Here is a 23,592-nt window from a genome sequence, read left to right on the forward strand (position 1 = left end):
GTCAATAAAGCAGAAATAGATGTTTTTCTGGAACTCTCTTGCTTTTAATCATGATGAATTAGTTTATTAATCTGATTTTGAATTCTGTCACCCTGGAATGTGTATAGATTTGGGAAAGTTCTGACTGTAATTGAATCACATTTCTGCTAATTCATAGCACCTATGGTCTGTTGTTCTTGCACATGGTAGGTACTCAGTAAATGAGGGTATCAGAGGACATGCTAAAGAGAACCAGTTATTGTTTAATGGCTTGGGAGGGTTGTTCAGAAGATAGAAATACTTCCTGTAAAGTGTTTAGCACAGTCCCAGGTGCAGAGGGAACGTTTAATGAATGTTACCTTTTCCTATTTCTTTTACTGTTTTTTGAATTGTCTTACTGACTTGAACGAGTGTGTGCGTGCCTGCTCAGTTGCTCAGTAGTGTCCTACTCTTTGCAACCCCATGGACTGTAGTTTGCCAGGCTCCTCTGTCCATGGAATTGTCCAGGCAAGAATACTGAAATGGGTTGCCATTTCCTCCTCCAGGGGATTTTCCGACCCAGGGATGGAACTGGCATGTCCTGTATCTCCTGTGTTGTCAGGCTAGTTCTTTACTAATGAGTCACCTGGGAAGCCCTTTACTGAGTGAGGCGAATCTATTTTCAATTCATGTTTCCTAAAGCTGCCAATTTGGGCTTCCCAGATGGCGCTAGTGTCAAGGACTAGCTAGACTGGCAGGCTATAGTACATGGGATCACAAAAGAGTCAGACACAGCTGAAGAAACTTAGCATGCACACACTCAAGGCTGTGAATTTGCAACTTTGCTTCTGCAAATTTGAAGAATAGTGATTGAATTTCCATTACTTACTAAATTTCTCATTTCATTTTTTAATTCTGACTTGACCATAATTTATCAGGATGATTTAAAATCTCTAAATGATTGCTTTTGTGCTAAGTTGCTTCAGTTGTGTCTGACTCATTGCGACCTGATGGACCGCCAGGCTCCTTTGTCCAAGGGATTCTCCAGGGAAGAATACTGGAGTGGGTTGCTGTGCCCTCCTCCAGGGAATCTTCCCAACCTAGGGATGGAATCCAGGTCTTATATGTCTATCTACATTGGTAGGCAGGTTCTTTACCACTAGCGCCACCTGTTTTAATATTAATTGCAGGCATTGTGATGTGAGCATGCAACTTATAATATGTTTGCTCTGGAGGAATTATAGGTCTTTTCTGGGTAGTCTAATATATGATAACTTGCATGGGTGATTTATAAATGTTTGATAGAAGTTGTATTTCCTAGTCTGGGTCATAGTGGCCCTGTATATAAACCTCTGGTTTACAGTCTTTTACATCATATTTCAGGCCTTCTTTTCTCTATTATTTTTCTGTATTTTTTTACCAACTTACAGCACTGCACTAAATTTCAGTGCTACCATGTTTCTGTTTGCATTACTACATATTGCTGCATTTTCCCCACTAAATCTCCTATATTTGAAATTTAGTTCCATGCTTTTAAATTTAATTATAGATCCAATTGCATTTCCATGTATATTGACCTTTTTTCTCAAATTTAACATGTTTTTATTGAATTGTCCTGGATGTTAATGACATTAATATTGATATTAATTATTTATCAAGATCTCATTGACGTTAACATTGCCACCTCTAATTACATCCTTCATTATATTTTCTTGCTCTGTATTTGCCCATCTTTTTTGTTGTTGTAGTTTTAGTATAAATAAGTATTTAGTATTATTTGAATTTAGGCTTTTCTTCCTCTTCAAGGTAATAGTGGGGTTTATGTTTAAAGCAATCAACAGATTTTTTCATTCATAAGCAGCTTGTATTTATTATCTTGAGTGCTGTATGTTTGGGTCTTAAGTGCATTGATTTCTGCTTTACTGTTAATATTGCTTTTACGTTTTCTTAAAGCTACTGAATTAATTTGTTTTAGTATGTATCTGGCTGTGCTGGTCTCTGTTGCTGTGCGGGCTTTCTCTAGTTGTGGTGCTTGGGCTTCTCATTGCAGCAGCTTCTCTAATTGAGGAGCAGGGGCTCCAGGTGCTCAGGCTTCAGTAGTTGCGGCTCATGGGCTGAGTAGGTGCGACTCCCAGACTCTAGAGCACAGGCTCAGTAGTTGTGGCTTACGCGCTTAGTGGCTCTGAGGCATGTGAGATCTTCTTGGACCAGGGATCAAACCGGTGTCCCTTGCATTACAAGGCTGATTCTTAACCACTGGACCACCAGGAAAGCCCTTTTACATATTTTTTTTGACACTTGTCATACTCCTTTCAATTCTCCATTGCCATTGATTTAAACCCAGTATACTTTTGAAAGCAATTTAGAGTTTCTCGTGTTTTGAATGAAAAATTACAAAATTAATACTGCAAAAATTAACCTATTGGGGGAGTTCCCTGGTGGTGCAAAATCACTGCAGATGGTGATTGCAGCCATGAAATTAAAAGATGCTTACTCCTTGGAAGGAAAGTTATGACCAACCTAGATAGCATATTCAAAAGCAGAGACATTACTTTGCCAACAAAGGTCCATCTAGTCAAGGCTATGGTTTTTCCCATGGTCATGTATGGATATGAGAGTTGGACTGTGAAGAAAGCTGAGTGCCGAAGAATTGATGCTTTTGAACTGTGGTGTTGGAGAAGACTCTTGAGAGTCCCATGGCCTGCAATGAGATCCAACCAGTCCATCCTAAAGGAGATCAGTCCTGCGTGTTCATTGGAAGGACTGATGTTTAAGCTGAAACACCAATACTTTGTCTACCTGATGCGAAGAGTTGACTCATTGGAAAAGACTCTGATGCTGGGAGGGATTGGGGGCAGGAGGAGAAGGGGACGACAGAGAATGAGATGGCTGGATGGCATCACTGACTTGATGGACAGTAGTTTGAGTGAACTCTGGGAGTTGGTGATGGACAGGGAGGCCTAGCGTGCTGCGATTCACGGGGTCGCAAAGAGTTGGACACGACTGAGTGACTGAACTGAACTGAACTGGTGGTCCAGTGGTTAGGACTTCCACTGCTGTGGGCCTGGGTTCAGTCCCTAGTCATGAAGCTAAAATCCCACAACCTGCGTGGCACAGCCAAAAATAAATAAATACATTTTTAAAAGTAATTTTAACCGATTTTACTGTTCCCTTCTAGTAATTATTGGGGCTCTTGCTTTTAGCCAATAGGGTAAGTGTTCATAGGAGACATGATGTGAATAGGTATGCACATGAATTTATGTTCAAGTATAAGGAGACAAGAGGCTCTAAAAGACTAGTGAAAATAAATTGACGGTTTATTTAAGAAAATAAAAACATGTTAATTTTGAATGTGCTTAGCATGATGGTTGGAGAAGGCAATGGCACCCCATTCCAGTACTCGTGCCTGAAAAATCTCATGGACGGAGGTGCCTGGAAGGCTGCAGTCCATGGTGTCGCTGAGGGTGGGACATGACTGAATGACTTCACTTTCAGTTTTCACTTTCATGCTTTGGAGAAGGAAATGGCAACCCACTGCAGTGTTCTTGCCTGGAGAATCCCAGGGACAGGGGAGCCTGGTGGGCTGCCGTCTATGGGGTCGTACAGAGTTGGACACGACAGAAGCGACTTAGCAGTAGTAAGCCATGATGGTAAGTTGAATGCAGTAGGCAAAATTAATGCCATGTATTTCAAACGTGATGACTGGAAAATTTTTTGGAGTCCTGTGGTCAGTAAGGCCATAATCAACTTAAACAATTCTCATTGTAAGATGGACCATATGAAGATATAGCAATGAGTCTGGTATTCTTATCTAGCTTGTAAACTTACTCTAAAGACAGTTCTCATCCTGAGAATCAAAATCTTTTTGAATGATGATGATACTGTTGGCATCATTAATGATTACAGCTTCTGACCTGTTTTTCAGGACATACTGAATCTGCATCCAGCCACAAATATAGTTAAGGAAACAACTAGAAGATCTACCAGAGCGTCACATAAACTACTCTTTTTTGATGGCTACCCTGTGAGCTTTAACCAAGAAAGCAGGTGAATCAAGTTAGGTCTGAGGGAGAGCATAAGGGCAGGGCACCATGCTCTCCATCTGTTCCTGGAAGCCTTTCATGGCCTCTCTTTAGGGATCCACTATCCAGCATTGGACTGGAGCAAGCTAAAGCAGTGAGAGGAAGGTTTAGGCAAACCTCCTCCCTGTGCTCCAGGCCCTCAGCTTTGGAGTCTTACTTGACTAGTGAGTAATGCATTCCTGAACAAAAGATATGAAATTGGAGTTTTACTGCCACCTATGGGATGTAGTCAAATACTGGCTTAGAGCCTGGCTATATTGGTCTCTCGAACTTCAGCTGGGAAGAAGGCAGGAAATTAGAACGAAAGAACATTTTGATGTCCTACTAATTTAAAAGCAAAAAAAAAAAAAAAATGTAGAAATAAAGCAAAACAAATTCTTATTCGTAGTAGTGATCCTAGTGATGTGACAAGTATGCTTTTGGATGCACATATTCATCTTACTCCAAAGTAGGTTTACACATATAACTGGCATATTTGTATAATTTAAACCAAAAAAGAGACACATATTTAATTAACAATTTATTTGTAAATGTTATCCCTGAGCTGACTTACATTGTGTCTAGCACCATGTAAAGTCAAGCTGTAATAACTGACTCTTTGGATGAAGGCATTGGGTTTTTGTTTTTTGCTTTCTCAAAGGATCCTTGAATTCTGCAATGCAAATTTACTCCCCCACCTCTATGATCAATTACCTGCAAGTTCTGCACATTAATAATTTCTTTCTTTTTAAATATACAATTTTTTAATTTTTAAATTAATATTTTGGCTGCTCTGGGTCATACTGCTGTGCTTGGACTTTATCTAATTGCAGCAAGGGGTACTATTCTTTGTTGTGGTATGGAAGTTTCTCACTGTGGTGGCTTCTCTTGTGACTCATGGGCTGTAGAGCACAGGCTCAGTAGTTATGGTGTTAGGACCAAACTGAAGCCAGGACAGGCTCTAAGGGGCAGGCTAGGCCTGAGGTTTAGTCTCTAGGAAAGCTAAGGCACTGGGAACTCCCGCAGGCAGTGTAGCTCGACCAATCAGAAAAAACCCCTGTAGCCCCCCGCCCGCGCCAGACCTGAGCCAATCCGGATAGGAATGCAAGGTTAAAAGTCCCGCGCGCGCATACGGTTTAACCAATCAGCTATGCTGTTACAGGAACAAAGAACTGTCTGTATAAAAGTAAATGTGATTCAGAGCTCGGGGCTCTGGCCTTATTCCACTGTGTTGGATGTAGCCAGGGCCCTGGCTCGAGCTAGTAATAAACCCCTTTATGCTTTTGCATTGCTGTGGACATCTTATTCTCTCAGTTTTGGGGACTCGGACTCTGGGCATAACAATGGGACACAGGCTTAGTTGCCTCAGGGCTTGTGGGATCTTCCAGACCAGGGATCCAGTCCATGTCCCCTGCACTGGGAGGTGAATTTTTAACCGCTGTACCACTAGGGAAGTCTGATAATTTCTTTCTTAGAAAGAATTCCTTGAAAGCATATGCTCACTGGATATTTTTTTCTCTCCGTGGACTCACAGGAGCTATGTCATGATCACAAGCACCACAGTTTTCAGAGCCAGAAAAAAATTCATTGTGGAAAAAAAAAACAAAACACAGTGATATGAGTAGCTCATGACGAGGCTAGAAATGTAATTTTTCCAGCCAGATTCAACAACCTTCCTGTAAACATTCCAAATCTCTGGACTACAAAAAACCAGGTTTCAGCTCCATTTCCTGGAGCTCAGTTTCCAGGCCCCTTTCAAGCAAGTTGGACCTGACTATACCTATACCTGCTGACATTCCTTCCCCAAGAGGTTGCCCCACAGCCCTCTCCTGAGATGACATCTTAGCCTAGCCCAGCCTGAGTTCCTGTCCCTTTGTAGAACTCTGAGGCGGAAAAGATAGGAGTATGATGAGTGAGCAATCCACCCTTTCTTCCACAGTTCTGCTGACCCGGAGTTCAGATTCGAGTCAGGATTTGAGCAGACTTCTGCTTCTGGAATGTGGTGACCTGTCTTCTGGGATATGGTGACCTGTTGCATCTGAGGGGTACTGAGGGGGATGGCAGTGATACTTCTAGCTTGAAAGATGGTAGGATGATGAAATCTTTCACCTACTCAGTGATATCAAGGGGAGAAACATAACTAGGCTTTCATTTTTCATGCCTGAGTCCCATTCATGAGTGCTGTTAAGCTGGAAGAATCAGGCGCAACAACACCCTTGTCAAGGATCTTCGGTAGGTCTAAATTTCATATTGTTACCGAATCCATGCTTGCTCTGCTCACCACACAACAGGTCAGCGAATCCGAGGGAGGAGGTGTTGAGGCAAGGAAGAGACTTAAATCGGGGAGCCGGCAGCCAGAGAAGATGGGAGGCTAGTGCCTTTTTAAACATCTTGTTTAGGCCTAGATGCCAGGTTCTTTTATGGAACAGAGATGCAAGGGCGGAAACAGAGTAAAAAGACTTTTAACTCTGCACACTTGCAAATGTCCCCTGGAATGGTAAGCCCCCGGCAGGGGAATGTGTTCCTTTTACTTCCTTACAGTTAGTCTTTCACAGATGGGCAGGGTCAGGTTATCTCCCTGAGGCAGGCCATTATGGATGTTTATAATAACAAAAATGGGTTAAAGTCACAGAAGCAGATCCAGTGCAAATTTAAAATTAATTCTTCCCGGTTATAGTATCGGTCCTCATCTGGACTCCAAGGCTGCAGTCACATTAACAAAATGCCTGTGTTGAAAGCTGTTGTCCACATCGTCCACAGTACAGGAGACTTGCTTGTGTTTCCCACCATAGAAGGGCAGCAGATCAAGCGGCAAGATTGTGCTGGATTTGAAGTCAGAAAGACCTGGATTCAATTCTGAGTACTATTTCGAACTATTTGAGCTATAAGGAAAATCACTGAAGCTGAGTCTGTATTTTCTCATCAATAACAATTTCCTACTCACGTCTGGTTGTCTCTAAGGTTCTACGAGTCCTGTTTGATGGGCTCAGAGACAGATGACTTTTAGAAATGAAAGTTCACAGAACCTGAGGATAAGCATACTGGCAACAATGACTGTCTACCTTGTCCAGTTCCTAAAGCCTCCAGCCTGTGAAAAACGAAAGCAGAACACTGGTGACAGCAACGCTGCAGAGCTCCTGAAGGGTTCGGATTTCTACTCTCGTTTCTCATCTTACTGTAAATTCACCTGGTTGTAAAGTGTACGTCAACACTTCTATAATGTAGATGTATCGTTTTTATTATGTACACTTTCCAGTAAAGACAAAAAGCTTTAGAAATACTCAGTAATTTGCCTGAGGCCACACAGTTACCAAGTGATGAAGTCAAGACTGAAACTCAAGGTAGTCCCTTATACATTGCGCGGGGAGCAGAGATGAATGGATAAGCTCTTAGCCTACAGCTTACAAGTAATTAATAATAGGCCAGAAGCATTCTGCCAGGGCCTTGCTGAGAGGTCGAATGAATGGTAAGGAAGAGATGTAGGGTAATCAGCATGGCTACGAGCCAGCAGAAACTGATTTGTAAGGACCCCACCTAAGAGCTGGACATGACCGAGTGACTAAGCACACGCACACACATGCTCTCAACCCAGAAGCAGGTGTGTTTCAACTTTAACCTATGCCCTCGGGAACCACAGGGCCAACAATGTTGTAAACACCTGTGCATTCTTCTCTCATTCTCACATGCCTTGCCTGGTTTTAATTTGTGTAATCAGATCTGCAGTCAGAATTTCTTGGATAAAATGTACACCAGCAAGAAAATTAGCTCTTTCTTCTAAAAACAGCGTTAGTGCATATAGTTTAAAAATGAACAGGGTTCTTCTTCAGCAAGCTTGAATCTTCTTCCCACCAGCCACAAAATTAGACTCCCGTTCCTGTTCTCATTACAGTGAGGAATGGTCATGAGAATGAATTCTGGCCAGTTGAACATGGTTGGAAGTCATGTTTTCCTTGTACAGGTCTGGCCCTTGAAAACACAGCCATGTACTCCATCAGGCTTTTTCCCTTTACCAAAGAGAGGAATAAACCCAACACCACAGAGACATTTAAAATCACATATTGTTGATAGCAAAGGCATTGTAGGGAAGTGTCCCTGATTCACTGTTTGGGAGAGAACCATCTGGTCAGGAATGCTTACACTGAGGTGTTAACATGGATGGAAGATAAACCTCTGTTGTGCTCAAAATGCAGTTATTTTCATGTTTTTCTGTTTGAGCAGCTAATATTAATTGCCTTAACAGACCAAAGTCTGTAACAAAATAATGAAGAAAGTTTGCCATGAAAAGTTACATCTCAGCTTCTAGTAAGAAATGGAATATTTCTTGCCATATTAGTAAACAAGGATGTTGCAGTCATCAGCGATTGCAGCCCTTCCCAGGAGCCTGTGAGCCCTGAGGGAACTCCGGAAGGAGAACACATGCCATCTAGCAGCCCTCATACTGTAGCCACTCCCTACAGTGAGCCCTGAGGAAAGGAAGATCAGGATGTGTCAACACAAGAAACTGGCCCCAGACAGCCAAGGTGCAGAGCAAAGGAATGATTCCGGTCAATCCAGACTCTTGCATCTTCCATACATAGAAAACTGCTAAATTCCTTTACTGGGCATATCTAATTTTAGTTCAGGATAATCTTTTGATGTTCAGACTACCTGCCCTTTGTTGCAAAACTTCTAGGTAACCTGGGTCTTCCTCATGCCTCCTCCGGGCAGTCCTCTCAGGATGACTTAAGATGTTGTCTCCCAGGCTTGAAGTCCTAAAATTTCCCATTGAATAAAACATAACTCTCAATTTTTAGGACATGAATAATTTTAAAGTCGACACAAGGGACAGCATATACCTTCCAAAAAAACAAAAAAGATAAATGATTTATTATAACGAGGTTATTTAAAGAAGCATAAGTTAAAAAAATAGCGTAAGTCATTTACATTTCTGAAACTTTCTTTTTTTGGAAACCCTATGTATTTTAAATATAAAGCCTTGAATTTCAGATTTTTTGTAGCCGATACAGACAATACAATGCAGATTGCTTGCTTGGATTTGACAAACAATAGTATTAACATAATTGATTAGAGAATTATGAGAATCATTTTATTATTTTCTGAATTTTCTGTGAAATTTATTCAATGGGGAAAGCACACTTCACTCATCCTTTGGACAATCTCCAAGGCAAGGCAGCTATAGTCCTCCTCTTCTAAATAGCTGCTGACTCCTTGGAGGCACTTTTGGGACAACTTTCCCAAGCAGGGACAAGCTAGAAGATTGTCTATTTTCATCTTCTGCTCCAGCTCCAGACTGGCTAGAGAGTAATTTAACAAGCAGGTCTTACTCCAAACTATACTGTAGTTTTCTGAGTGGAACAGGTTTAAGATCTGGAACAGACTGAGAATCCAATGATAGAAACAGGTGGCTTGCCTAGTTGTAGTGAAAAAAAAGAAAATGAAAGCCGGTCCTGTCATGCTTGCGTGATTGATCTGATATCTCAAAACGGAGGATTTCCTGCTTTTCACAGCTTTGAGCCTAGGAGAAGCTGAAGCAAGGTATCACTAGCACCATTAGCAAATAGATTTTGCCATTCCGCTCAGTGATTCAGCGGACCACGGAGAAATGGCACGCGCTGCTGCGGTTCAAGTGAGCCCAAAGCTCCTTTGGCTGCGCCCCAGCGGCCGGGAGGGCGCACCCGAATTCGCCCTAATGCACCGACAGCGCCGCCCACCCAGCGGGACCCGCCTCCAGGTTCAGCGCCGCGAACTCTAGCGCGGGATCCACCGGCAGAACCCGGAGTCCCCGTCGGAAGGAGCCTCGGCCTCGGGCGAGGCGCTGCCGGGGCCCAGGGAGCGCGTGGGGCCGCCGGAGCCGTGAGGAAATTTCCTTTTCGGGCCCGACTGCCCACGGCAGCTTTGCCGCGGCTTCGCTCAGAGCCTTTGATTTCTGCACCTGCTCCTGCGTTCACCCTCTCCTTCCTGGGAAGAGATTTTAGCCAGAGCGGTTTACACCGTGCCTGTTGATGCTACGATTGATGGCTTGAAATCAGAGTATGTCGTGGTATGTTTTCAGATTCAAGGTTGTTTCTGGGGGGAAAGACTAATTCAGGGAAAGGGGACAGGCATCTACAATCTGGACAGGTATCTATGAAGTAATGGGGTCCCCCAGTCCTGCGAGTGGAATGACTTAGGGACACAGCTGATGCGCGGCTCAAACTTACTGGAGCCCGAGGCAGAGGTAAGCTTTGTTTCTATAGGCTTCCTTTTATGATTTTTAATGGATTATTTTTCCTACAGCTTTAAATTAGTGGAGAAATATTGAAACTATTATTGAAAATATTATTAATATTAATAACCATATATTATTATAAACTATTATTAACATTAAAATGCACAGCAACATTTAAAATATTGAAACTATTATTTAAAATACTATTAATGATTAACATTGAAATTTTAAATATTGAAGCTATTATTTATTAATAGTTGCATAATTATTATATACTGTCAATTATTAATATTCAAATTCACAGCACCTTTAAAAATTTACGTTTTATTTATACCCAAACCAGAATTCATTATACTTTTTTCTTTGTTCTAATAAAAGGAAACTAATCAGTTTTCAAAATATGCTTCTTTAATTATCTTGTCATTATTCAGAATTGCTATTTTGACATTTTTTGTGGTTTTAAAGAGTTTTTAATTAACTTCAGCTCACTGGAATTTCTTTTGCAGCATCCCGCTGTGACTAGTATTTGCTATAAATTTTCAAGGTCACTTCTGATTTTGCTTAAGATTGTACTAAATCGAATTTGTGAGTCACTTGGGAAGATACAAACACAAAACTGATTTTATATTACTAATTACTGATGTTGCATCTTGCTTATGTGTGTGTGTGTGTGTGTGTGTGTGTTAGTCGCCTGGTCATGTCCCACTCTTTGCAATACCATGGATTGTAGCTCGCCAGGCTCAGCTCACGGAATTCTCCAGTCAAGAATACTGGAATGGATGCTATTCCCTTCTTTAGAGGATATTCCCAACCCAGGGATTGAACCCAGGTCTCCGTATTGCAGCGGGATTCTTTACTCCTGACCACCAAAAAACCCCACATCTTGCCTGAACCACTTAAAATGAATTTCTGCAGAACCTAAATCATCAAAATACATAAGAGCCAAGTCAGTGGCTGCTTTTTGCATATCAGATGTATTTACATGAAAATAAAGTTCCTTTGTTAAATACTCAAAATGTGAATGCACTTAGTTTAGATTTTCATATTCATATCTAAGTTTCAAAGTTGAAATCAGGACGTCTATAATCTAACTTTAAAAATATGCTTATAGCCCATAATAATTGATACTTTCATCCAGTTATTCCTGCATTTCCAATTTCTAATTCCTGTTTTCCCATTTATGTTCAAGTTCAGAAAGTGCGTTCATATCTATCCCAAGCATTTACATTTATTAACATACTTTCAGGGCTTCCCAGGTGGCTCAGTGGTAAAGAATCCACCTGACAGGGTAGGAGCCACAGGAAACAGGGGTTCAGTGCCTGGATTGGGAAGATTCCCTGGAGGAGGAAATGGTAACACACTCCAGGATTCTGGGTGGGATAATCCCATGGACAGAGGAGCCTGGTGGGTAAATCCATGCGGTCGCAAAGAGTTCAAGCAAGAGTTGAATACCACTAAGCGTGCGGGCAACATACTTTCAAACTTACTGTGTTTCATTTGTTGTAAGCAACATGGTAGGCCTCCTATGAGTAAGCTGTTTTGTTTTTGTTTTGTTTATTTATTTGGCTGTGGTGGGTCTTAGTTACTGCTTGCAAGGTTTTCCATCATCCTTGCAGTGTGATCTTTAGTTTCGCCTGTGGGACCTAGTTCCCTGACGAGGGATGAAACCAGGCCCCCTGCACTGGGAGCTCGGAGTCTAAGCTACTGGACCACCAGGGAATTCCCCGAACAAGCTGTTTTATTTCAAGAAGGGTTTATGGAGGGTTTTAGTAGAGCTTTATAAACTTTAACCATTTGGTTTAAAATAGCATCCTGCCAAATTAAACTGTATGAAAGTGTATAATCTCTTTGTGCCAAAATCCTTTAGATTTTAGCACAACATACATTGTCACTTGATACTATATCTTTTACTATTTGGCAGACATCTTTGTGTGTGAAGTGCCATGATTGCACATGACCTTGATACCCATCAGATGTCTATTTATGTTTTTAGCATGGATTTTAGAATAGGAAAACTGAAAAACACATTTATCCTCTGTACAGTACTAAAAAAGCTTATCATATGTCAAGTCACAAAAGCAATATGTTGATGACTGAACTAAAACTATGAGTTGAATAAGGCACAAATTTAGCACAAAGATCCTTGAGGGAAATAATGACTTGTCCATCACTGCATGCGCTTCTCTGTTGTTCCGCTCTGACAAGTCCACCACAAAGTGATATTATTTACAAAAATGAGAAATTGCTATGTTAGCCAAACAGTGATTTAAAATAGTAAAATATTTAAAATACTCATGTTTCTGTCATTTCCTACATTCTTCAAAATAACTCTCAGAAAACATATTGCAAAAACATAAAAAAATATGCACAGAGATAGTAAGCTACACTTTCCTCAAAGTTCCACCCTATTTCTCTCCTCTGCTTCACAAACAAGTTTGCAAAATCGTTGTCTGTACACAGCACCCTTAATCCCCCTTCCTCTTCACTTCCTCCCATCTGGTTTCTGCCCTGTTAATTCTGCTAAACCAGATCCTGCTACGGTCACTGGTGGCGTATGTTTCAGGGCCGCTGGCACAGTTCAGTCCTCACCCACCCTGCAGGCCCCACTGCCCTCCCTTCAGTAGTCTCTCCCCTGTTCATCCTGTGTCCTTCTTGCTGCCCTGCCCCCTGCCTCAGTGCCTGTTGCAGACTCTCCTCTGCCTGACCCTTGAATACTGAGGGTCCTCTTCTCATTGTCTATTCTATTTATAAGCAACCACATCCATCCCCATGTCCTTATTACCAGACTCACAACGCTGCTGCTGCTGCAGCTGCTAAGTCACTTCAGTTGTGTCCGACTGTGCGACCCCATAGATGGCAGCCCACCAGGCTCCTCTGTCCCTGGGATTCTCCAGGCAAGAACACTGGAGTGGGTTGCCATTTCCTTCTCCAATGCATGCATGCATGCTAAGGTGCTTCAGTCGTGTCCGACTCTGTGCGACCCCATGGACAGCAGCCCACAGGCTCCTCTGTCCATGGGATTCTCCAGGCAAGAATACTGGAGTGGGTTGCCATTTCCCTCTCCAAGACATACAGTAAAGAATTTCAAATCAGCACTTATACCCGTGGCATTTTTTTATTGTAGACCCACTTGGCCAAAGCCATTCAGGCTTCTACAATTACATACCTCTCACGTACGACTGAGAGATTTCACTTTCACTTTTCACTTTCGTGCATTGGAGAAGGAAATGGCAACCCACTCCAGTGTCCTTGCCTGGAAAATCCCAGGGACAGAGGAGCCGGGTGGGCTGCTGTCTCTGGGGTCACACAGAGTCGGACACGACTGAAGCAACTTAGCAGCAGCAGCAGCAAGTACCATAGCAAAGGTATTTTCCCCTGAAAATTACCTGTAAAAGTTACTGTAAGTATCTTCTGATGTGAGAACCCAGTTTTCCATTACTTCTTTTTGGATTTTTTTAATATAATTGAAATTTTAAAAAAATACATTATTTTTATGTATCGTTCTCTATGAGACTGAAAGTTTCAACATAGAAGGTACTGAATTAGATTTATTTATCAGTGTTTCTTAAGGCAATTCCACCATCTGCCACTTTGATACTCAATTAATACATGTGACGTGAACTGAATGAATGAATGAGTAGATAAGTGTTACCATCAATTACTCACTTTTGTTTAGAATACTGAAGATTGAATTTAGGTGTTAAGAATAAACAGACTCAGTGTCTGGATTTCTACACAGAGACCACTGCTCAAATATGTTTCCAGTGAGGCAGTGGAGATCTTCACCTGTGGAGATTTCTTTCATCAAAACACAGGATTTTCTACGTAAATGCTCATTGCTGGATTAGTTCATTTTGTGTTTATTCAATCATTCAGTAAAAATATGTTTGGAAATGCCATCCACTAAAAGAGAGCAGAATAAATTTGATCTCACACACACAAAAAGAAAGCTAAGAGTTTGATAAGAATTTAATAAATAAAAAATCATATTTAATGAAATGGAAAGCTGAACATATTTCCTAAATCTTAATACAATGTGAAGGCAAATATCCTTATATGAAAATATAAATATGACAAGTATAAATAAATAATAAATAAATCAGGGAAATAATCACTGAAGGACTGAATACCCTAGAGCTAAGTTTTTAACATCCTTGCTTAATACTACAAAATGTATGCTTAAGTAATTCAGTAAATTTTGTGGCTAAAGCAGAAATCAGAAACTTCTGAAATGACCACAGGTGAGTGTGCAAGGCTGATGTGAGATCTTAGTGAATGAGAGTCATTTCAAGGTGAGTTCGGATCTCCACCCATCTTTCTTAACCTTTCTTGCAAGCTGGTTGATGATGAGAGGGCTTTCATCATCTCCACTCTGAGGATTTCCCAGGCGCAGTCACTGTATCCCTTCTCCTTCAGGTAGACACGGATGCCCTGGAAGTACCTCTTCACGGCCAGGGTGGGGCCCGTCCTTCCCAGGGCAGAGTCTTCCTCTCCCGTCACCTGCCCCAGGCAGGCGTCCAGGTCGTCCAGCTGCTGATGGAGTCCAGTGCGGAGCTGCTCCAGGAGGGTGGTGTCCCAGGCAGCAGAGGAGCACTCTGTGTGGAAGAGGTTGAAGCTCTGCTGGAGCATCTCGTGGAGCACAGAGATGGCCTGGGCCTCCTGCAGCTGGCTGCCCTCCACCATCTCCTGGGGGAAAGCGAAGTCTTTTCTGTCCTGCAGACAGAAGCGAGGGGAGAGTCTCCTCATTTGGCCCAGGAGTCTGAGGTTCTTCCTGCCAACCAGCATGTGGTTCTGGGACAGGTCACAGCCCAGGGATCCTCCTGGGCCGTAGCTGACCAGCACCAGGGCCATGAGTAGAGAGAGCACGAAGGCCATGGGGAAGATGCGGCTGCTGCTGGGCTGGCTGAGACGGCGTCTGGGGGAACCTTGAGGTAGGTTCTCTGATGCCAGGCTTTCTAAGCGAGGCCATTAAATAGGGAACATGGTAGTTTTCATTTTCTAGTCATTTCTCTACACTTTTACTTCCTTTTTTGATTTTCATTTATGTATTTACAATATGATCAAATAAAATGACATCAATCTAAACTATTAATTTTGTGTATTTCCCAATAACTTCCTATGTGCCCATCCAAATGGATATTTATCAATCAAATGAGAAAGGTCTTTTTCTTAACTCAAGAGTAATGTATGTGTGTAGTTACACACATTATTGCTTTTTGTCTCTCATGCGTAAATGTTGCTCTCCTCTTGTCCATGAACACATCTGTAGCCCTGATCTTAGGCTCCACTTTTCCCTCTTACTTTACATAGGAAACCAGGCTCTCTCAGCTCTGTATTTCTGTATTTATAAAATATTTACCAGTTCACTCTGGTAATTAAGCTCTTTGAAATAAATGATGTTTGTCTTTAGTGTTTGATTTAGAGAAGATTCTGAATATTATGAGTCCATGAGCTTCCCCTATGTTTCTCTTCCTTCTAGAACACGTTCTTGCAGGTCCATGTGGTTGTGCTTCAGGGAACCATGGAGTCAGGACTATTGCAAACATAACGCTTTCTTTCCACCATTTTCATACTGGAGACCTGTTGTCCTCCACTGGCTGGGCCAATACCCCCAGAAGAATCCTGGTTCTTGTCAGGGAACATGGGTGAGGAGACTAATTCCAGGATGATTGTGTTTCCCCAGCAGCACCTCACTCACAGGGAGAGATCACATGGCGCCACCCCCTGTCCTCTGGGTGACAGAGCCCCTTGCTCACCTGCTGGACTCCCTCCCTGGGAAAAATCTCCTTTCTGTGGAGGGCTTGTTTACTTGTTGGGAAAATGGATGGTCTTCCTAAACCCCCACCTTCTCCTCTGGAATGTTTATGTGAAGGACCCGAGTTCCCAGTGGTGACCCCTCTTCTCCTGGCCCATATCCCAAGTGTCCTAAGTGTCAGTATTGCCCACATGCTGAGAGTAAGGTGCATTTGTGCAAGTAGACAGAGGAATTATCCAACTGCCATTATTTGACCTTTAGTAGAGAGATAATTTTCATTTTACCAAGTGTAGATTGTATCATTCAACTCTCCTAATTTTTTGAACACGTGTGATGTTCAGAGTTTCTGAGTTGGAGGAATGAGATTCAGTGGTGTTGCTGTCTCTCATCAGAAGTTTATGTCACAGAACCTAGTGAGCTTCAGTTATTCATTCAGTCAGTTGATTCCACTGGGCTCCTTTGTTCCTGTGTCTCTGTCTTCCTCTGAGAATGCAGGGCAGTGAGACTCACGCTACTCAGTCAGGGGAAATAGCCTTCTTTCTTTGCTTGTGGGTGATTCTTCAGTTGAAGTTGTTTTAATTTATATTGACATACTGGACAAGATGAGTCTCACTGCTCCTGCTCTAGTCCTAATTCATGATGAGGTGAGAAGAATAAAAGGAAGTAAGGAAAGCCAGAGGGGCTGTACTCTATCATTTTCAAGACTTTAGATTGTTTTGTTTTTCTTTGCACCTTTCCTAGAAAGTAAAATTCGAGATGAGAAAACAAATGTAGACCAAAAGAAAAGAAATGTCAATCTGAATGTCATGAATATGAAAAAAGGGAAGTGGCTTTCCCCTGACACAATGACGTATTCTGAGTTAGCAAACTTCAGTGCAGCACAGCGGGGGACATGCTGAGGCAGAGGGGAAGGATGAGGCCTGTATGAACAGCAGAAAGGCTGGGACAGAGCTGGGTCTGCCAGAAACTCAATGAAGGAAAAGTTCTGGGTCCGTTGACTGCCTTTTGCTTTGCAAGATCAGTTACCTCATTTTTCTTTCATTTAATCCATGTAAGATCAGTTTCAGGAGAGAAGGAAGAAGTCACACCCATCAGCTCATAAGAAACTGATAAGCAGAACCTCAGCTGGTATAACACTAACCCTCTCTGGCAGAATCGTGGAGACCAGCCTTGCTGAGCATCTGTCCTGGTGATAAATCCACTCAACAATGAGAAGATGCTTTGTGAAAGCTAGAATTAAATAAAAGGGAATCAGATAATTATAAAGATCCTTGTGTTAATTGGGGTAATAGTAATCATAATATTAACAAGTAATAACTGAATTTTGTTTGCTACTAATGGACTTGCCATTTTAAGCTCTTTAAAATATTAACTCAGATCTCTCATTAACCCTATTTGGATCACACCATTTATACAACTGGAGAGAAATATCAATCTGGAGCATTGAACTATTCCCAATGTACCAAATACAAAGGTACACCTAAGGAGCTTTACAATGATTTGTCTGAACAAGCCCATTAAAAAGAGTGAAGGGTTCACATGAACATGATACTGGGAAACCAACAAAATAAGTTGAAGGAGGAGAATGAGATGACAAAAGCCCTTAAATCCCCTGCAAATGCTAAATGGCTTTGTAGGGCAATAAGGGAGGTGGTCTTTGGTCTAGAGAAATCTCTTTAAGGTCTAATCAAAACAAAATTGCTCTTGAGTAGTTAGAGGGGAACAGATTTTTCTGTTAACTGAAAAAAATAAATAAATGAGTGGGACTTTGCTACAGGTGAGGATCTGGCCCTTTCACACTGTGACCTGGATTCAGTCCCTGGTATGAAAAATGACGTCCCACAAGCCATGAGGCGGTAAATCTAAGATTTTATGAGTGATTTCTTCAATGAGATATAGTAAAAATCACTTTATTAACCCTATAAGAGCTGACCCCTGGGATCTTTGTATTTTAAATTCTTGACTTTTCTCGTGAGTTTAAGAACAAAGGAAGAGCATCAATTTCTAGCCAGATGAACTCTGACTTTTCTCCTTTAAGATGACAGCTAAAACGTCACTTGGCATCTTCTTCTATACCCACTGTGTTCCCTGGCCTCCAGCAGGCTCTGATAGAAGTTCAGGGTGGAGATCAGGAAAGAGGCACTCTGTGCTCTGGGAAACTAACACAACAGACCAGCAGAGAGTTAAATATTTTTCCTGAGAAAAAGTTATGAACCGTTTTTGCAACTTCTCATAGGTAGAAGAGCACTACAATCATTCATGGAGATACCTGTTCCTACTGACTCTCAGCCACCTTCTACCAAGTGATGGCGTGTAACCCCTTTACCACAATCACATTTATATACTGACCCCTCTAAAACCTTGAAGCAGTTCCTCAGAGCTGAGTAGACTCTGTCCTCTTGGCTAGAATCCTCAGTAAGTCCACCCAAAAAACTGAACTCCAGGCAGTCATGTTGCCAGTATTCTTTCAGTTGACAAGAATCCTTTGTGGTGTTCCCTCGCTTTTAAGGTTGAGGTCATAGGACTCAATTTTAAGTCCTTTTCTCATTTTATGCTCTTTTCTGATTTGATCAGTTTTTCTGTTCCATGCTTTATATTTAATGGAATTGCTTGTAAATTGCCATCTCCAATATCCAATGGACATTTGCACTGATATGTTTACTTATTACCTATAGTGGTTAACTTTTTATATCCTCCACAGCTTGGTCCATATTCTCCTGGCAGTATTCCAATTTTCTCCCTTTTATTGTAGAACTCAACCTAACTGATATTCATTTCTGCTACTAATTAGTACTATTTTTAAAATAGTTAACATTTTAATATTAATTAACTGATTATTGATTTGATAAATTTCCTTTTAAAAAATCAAAGTTATAAAAATGATTGAATTAGTTATGTTTATATCTAGGTCTTGAGGGCAACACGGAACCTGGCTAAAGGAAGTGTATTTTTCATTCTAATCTGCATATAAAAAAAAGGGATCAAGGACTTGTAAAATAAATTCTTTAATCAAGTTGTGCAATTCAGCTTGGTGTTTCTTTTTTAAAGAAAAAAGCAAAGGATGTGTGTTAATAGTAAAAACTTAATGAATGAGAAAAATTATAAGCTGACTAAATACAAAATATGTATTTTCCCTTAAGCATACATACATAATATTATATGAACAAAATAATTTAAGTAAATATAAATAGATAAATAAATATTAAAGTAGATAAATGTCCATGTAGATAAATAAGCAGATAGATCAGCTTGAGTATCTGTGAGGGAGTAGTTCCTGTAGAGTAGAACATGTTATGCTTTAATCTTCTTGAAAACCTTTGACAAATTGAATAAATTCAGGCCATGATGACAGCAGAAATGAGTCTTCCACGTGGCAGCGCAGGGGGAAGTGTGGTCTGTTGGTCCATGAGAATCATTTCCGTGTTGAACCAGGTGTGTGTCAGTCCTTGCTCCTGAATCTCTCCTGCAGGTTTGTTGAGGAAGAGAAGGCTCTCATGACTTCTGCTCTGACAACCTCCCAGGCACAAGGGCTGTGTCCCTTCTCTTGCAGATAGAGAGTGACTCTGTGGAAGTATTTCCTCACAGCCAGGCTGGAGTCCTCCTTGAGCAGGGGAGCCCCTCGCAGCCCCTCCTCCTGCCTGAGACAGGCTTGCAGGTCAGTGAGCTGCTGATCCAGTGTGGTGCGGAGCTTGTCCAGGAGGCTCTGGTCCCACGCGGCGGCCGAGCCCTCTGTGCTGAAGAGCTGGAAGGTGTGCTGGGTCACCTCGTGGAGCACAGGGATGGCTTGAGCCTTCTGCAACTGGCTGCCACCCAGCGCCTCCTGTCCTGCAGGCAGGAGGAAGGGGAGAACCTCCTCAGTTCTTGCAGCAGCATCAGGACCCTCCTGTTGGCCAGGCTGTGGGTGTGAGGCAGGTGGCAGCCCAGAGAGCAGATGGCGTTGCAGCTGAGCAGCAGCAGGGCCAGGAGTAAGGACCAGGCTGGGGCCATCGGGGACCTTGCCAATGCTTCAGGCCTGGGGCAGTGGGTGACTCTGTGAACCTGCTCTCTAGGTTCTCTGAAGCCCTTCCTTCAAGCCTGTGTGTTAAATAGGAGCCCATGGTTTCCATTTTCTGAAATTTCCCTCTTATTTGCTACTTTTGTTTTTGCTTTTCAATTTGCACTCTCCAAATGGGTTAGGACAGTGTTTCGCAAAGATTCTTTTCATTATTGCCTTTCCTTCCTGACAAAATCTTCTCAGATTTTTTTTTTTTCCTAATCACCCCACCATGAAATTTTGACAACACAGTTATGCTGTGGATCCATCTTTGTTCTCCATGCATATCTTTATACTCCATGCATATCTTTATACATGGAAAAACAAATTGCAAAACTCCTTGTTGTATTCACCCTAGGGTTAACAATGCCATAAAATGAACGGTGTACATTAAATGTAAAAGCTGTTGAATTTTATTTAACTTTATGAATGAGTTTGCAGAATGACTTTTAATGGAGAATATGTATTTATATAAATAGTAATGTACCAAATTACATATTCATATGAAATTCATATAAAAATATATAATAATACCACAGTATAGATAGACTTAAAAATCTTTCAAAACTCAAAATCATTGAAAATCTTAGGCTATTTTCTTCATATTTATTTTGAAGTACTTTAACTTTGTTTCCTTTCAGAAATCAATTTTTAATTCCCTGTCTGCTGAATATTCATCTCAATTTTATAACATTTCTTTCTGTTTAGCTGTTGACATACTTATGGATGTTCTTAAAAACTTTGATAGGAATAAATAATAAAATACCATGATACCAATCCAATGGAGGAGAGTGAAGAGGAACTAAAGAGCCTCTTGATGAGGGTGAAAGAGGAGACTGAAAAAGCTGGCATAACACTCAACATCAAAACACCTAAACTTCTGACATCTATGACAAATAGATGGGGAAAGAGTGGAAACCGTGACAGATTTTCTTTTCTTGGTCTCCAAAATCACTGTGGACATTGACTGCAGCTACAAAATTAAAAGACACTTGCTCCTTGGAAGAAAAGCTATGACAGAACTAGATAGCATGTGAAAAACAGTAAACATCACTTTGACAACAAACGTCAGTATAGTCAAAGCTATGGTATTTCCAATAGTCTTGTATGGATGTGAGAGGTGGATAAAGAAGGCTGAGTGCAGTAGAATCAATGCTTTCAAATTATGGTGCTGGAGAAGACTCTTGAGAGTCCCTTGGATAGCAAGGGATCAAACCAGTCAAGAAATCAACCCTGAAAATCATTGGAAGGATTGATAACGAAGCTGAAGCTCCAATAAGTAAGTAAACGTTAGTTGCTCAGTCATGTCTCATCTTTGTGACCCCATGGACCATAGCCAGCCAGTTGCTCTTCTGTCCATGGAATTCTCTAGGCAAGAATACTGGAGTAGGTTGCCATTCCCTTTTCCGGCGATCTTCCTGACCCGGGGATCAAACCCGAGTCTCCCGCACTTGCAGGTACATTCTTTACCATCTGAGCTACCAGGGAAGCCTTGTACTTTGGCTATCTGATGTACAGAGCCAGCTTATTGGAAAAGACCCTGATGCTGGGAAAGATTGAGGGCAGGAGGAGAAGAGGGCGATAGAGGAGGAAATGGTTGGATGGCATTACCAACTCGGTGGTTATGGATTTAAGCAAACTCCAGGAGATAGTGAAGGATAGGGAATCCTGGCGTGCTGCTGTCCATGGTGTTGCAAAGAGTCAGACAGGATTGAGCACTGTATTTAGCAACTCAAAAATAGCAATAAAATATCCTTCCCTTGAGCCCTGGACAGCGTGCTTCTCCAGACCACTGTAGGAGGGCCAAAGAGCTCTTTTTCTCGGGTTCCTTTGGGATGCCCACTTTGGAGAGTTTGCAGTTCTGGGCTCTGCAGATCATCAGGGCACAGCATCCTCAGTGAGTCTTTTGATCCTGATTTACTATTGCGGGGAGAAACCTTTTGTTTTCACCGTGCTGAGAGCTGAAGAGAGAGCCTTGTAGCCCTGCCACCAACAGTATTCTCTGGTTGGAAGCTCAGAACCTTGCATTTTCCAAGCCTTCCCTGGAGCTTTGTGGTTTATTTTCCAGGAAGGATTCCATTTACTGAAGGGCTTCAGGTGAAGAGTCAGCGAGTTGGGGTCGATTTTACAGATGCGGGTCCCTTCTGGCGCCATCCAGCCACAGCTCAGAGGCAGGGAACCTGGTGGTGGTGATGGGACCCCTGGAAGGTGTCCAGAATGTCCTGGGGGTGAAGTCAGAGCATGGCCACTACCAGCGCCAAGGACCAGGGAGCTGTTACTTCCTGCCTTCAGAATATTTATCCCTGTACAGATTAAACTAAAAAAAATTTTCCTGGCCTATTATGGATAATAAGAAAAAAAAGTTAAAACATGAAACCAACAGATTTCTTCTTGAACAAGTTGGCAGGAAAACTCAGGAATTAAGGGGAAATATTTGAATTCTCAAGATACTGAAATTTACTGACTTTCACCAAAACATGAAGTTAAGCAAATTGGTTAATTTCACTGCCCCCTCTCTGACTGGTTACTGATTAAAGGAATGGTTCATGCAAATATTTGGATCATGCCATGGATAGGGAACAATTGGCTAAACAGTTAAATGATTTTTTAAATATCCAAGTGTTTTTCAAAATATATTAAAATAAAAATTATTTTAGGTATATTTTTCCCATTATCCCTTGGGAAGAACTAGAAGGCAGAGCATTCGTTCCTGTTGCCTCATTTTTCTTGCTGTTTCCTTTCTTTCATCAGTGCACTTAATGTCCTTTAGTTGTCCTTCAGATGGGCCATCATTCTTCTCTCTCTGATTCAGACTCTATGGTTTTTACTTGTGAGTGCAGATTATCAGTTTTCTTTCTGAAGAAGGGGATTGAGAATAATTACACATGACAATTTCTTCTCTGTCATGTATGCTTTGAACATGAAGTATTTCCATACAACCTCAACTAGTGGACTGCAGGAGCTAAGTGTGCCATGCCCTGTGTGTTAGTTCAGGCTGTTCTAACAGGTCCCAGCCTCTGGTGGCTCATCAGTGGCTGAACTTTATGTGTCACAATCCTGGGGGCTGCAAGTGTGAGATCAGGGTGCCAGCAGGGTGGAGGTCTGTTGAGAACCCTCTTCTGGGTTGCAGATTGTCAACGTCTCTCTATGTCCTCACATGGTGGAGAGCAGAGAGGAAGCAAAGTGTCTTGTGAGCCGTCATGAAGACAGTAATCCTGTGCATGAGGAATCCCCCCTCATAACCTCCTCTAACCCTATTGATTTCTCTAATATCCCACCTCCTGATATGATTGCATGGTGGGGGTAGATTTCAATATATGAATTCTGGGAACACAAACACATTCAACCTGTAACATGGTAACAAGAAGATACCGAGACATTGTGTTTATTGCAGATTCATTAGAATATATTTCATTCTTGATATTTATTTGAGGATAACACATTCCTTGATGCTGTCATCCCTCATTATGGCTCATTCATCCTGAATTGATTACTAAATAAATGTACAGTGCTACTGTGAACATGATTACCAAGAACTTGCCAAATTGCACAGACTTTCAGTCTTTATAAAAAATGA

General features: G+C 41.7%; 1 protein-coding gene and 1 pseudogene across 1 annotated transcript; both read right to left on the bottom strand.

Annotated features, from left to right (window-relative positions):
* Positions 1–14,514: 14,514 nt before the first annotated feature.
* LOC138080921 (interferon omega-1-like) lies at positions 14,515–15,102 on the bottom strand. Its single transcript, XM_068973809.1, has one exon. It carries the CDS (start codon positions 15,100–15,102, stop codon positions 14,515–14,517), a length of 588 nt encoding a protein of 195 aa, XP_068829910.1.
* Positions 15,103–19,421: 4,319 nt separating this feature from the next.
* LOC138080943 (interferon alpha-A-like) lies at positions 19,422–19,969 on the bottom strand (annotated as a pseudogene).
* Positions 19,970–23,592: the final 3,623 nt, after the last annotated feature.

This window comes from Capricornis sumatraensis, chromosome 6, assembly GCF_032405125.1.
Source record: "Capricornis sumatraensis isolate serow.1 chromosome 6, serow.2, whole genome shotgun sequence".
NCBI classification, from domain to species: Eukaryota; Metazoa; Chordata; class Mammalia; order Artiodactyla; family Bovidae; genus Capricornis; species Capricornis sumatraensis.

Coding starts and splice junctions, on each gene's coding strand:
- LOC138080921 (XM_068973809.1), bottom strand. CDS start 15,102: ATGGCCTTCGTGCTCTCTCTACTCATGGCCCTGGTGCTGGTCAGCTAC.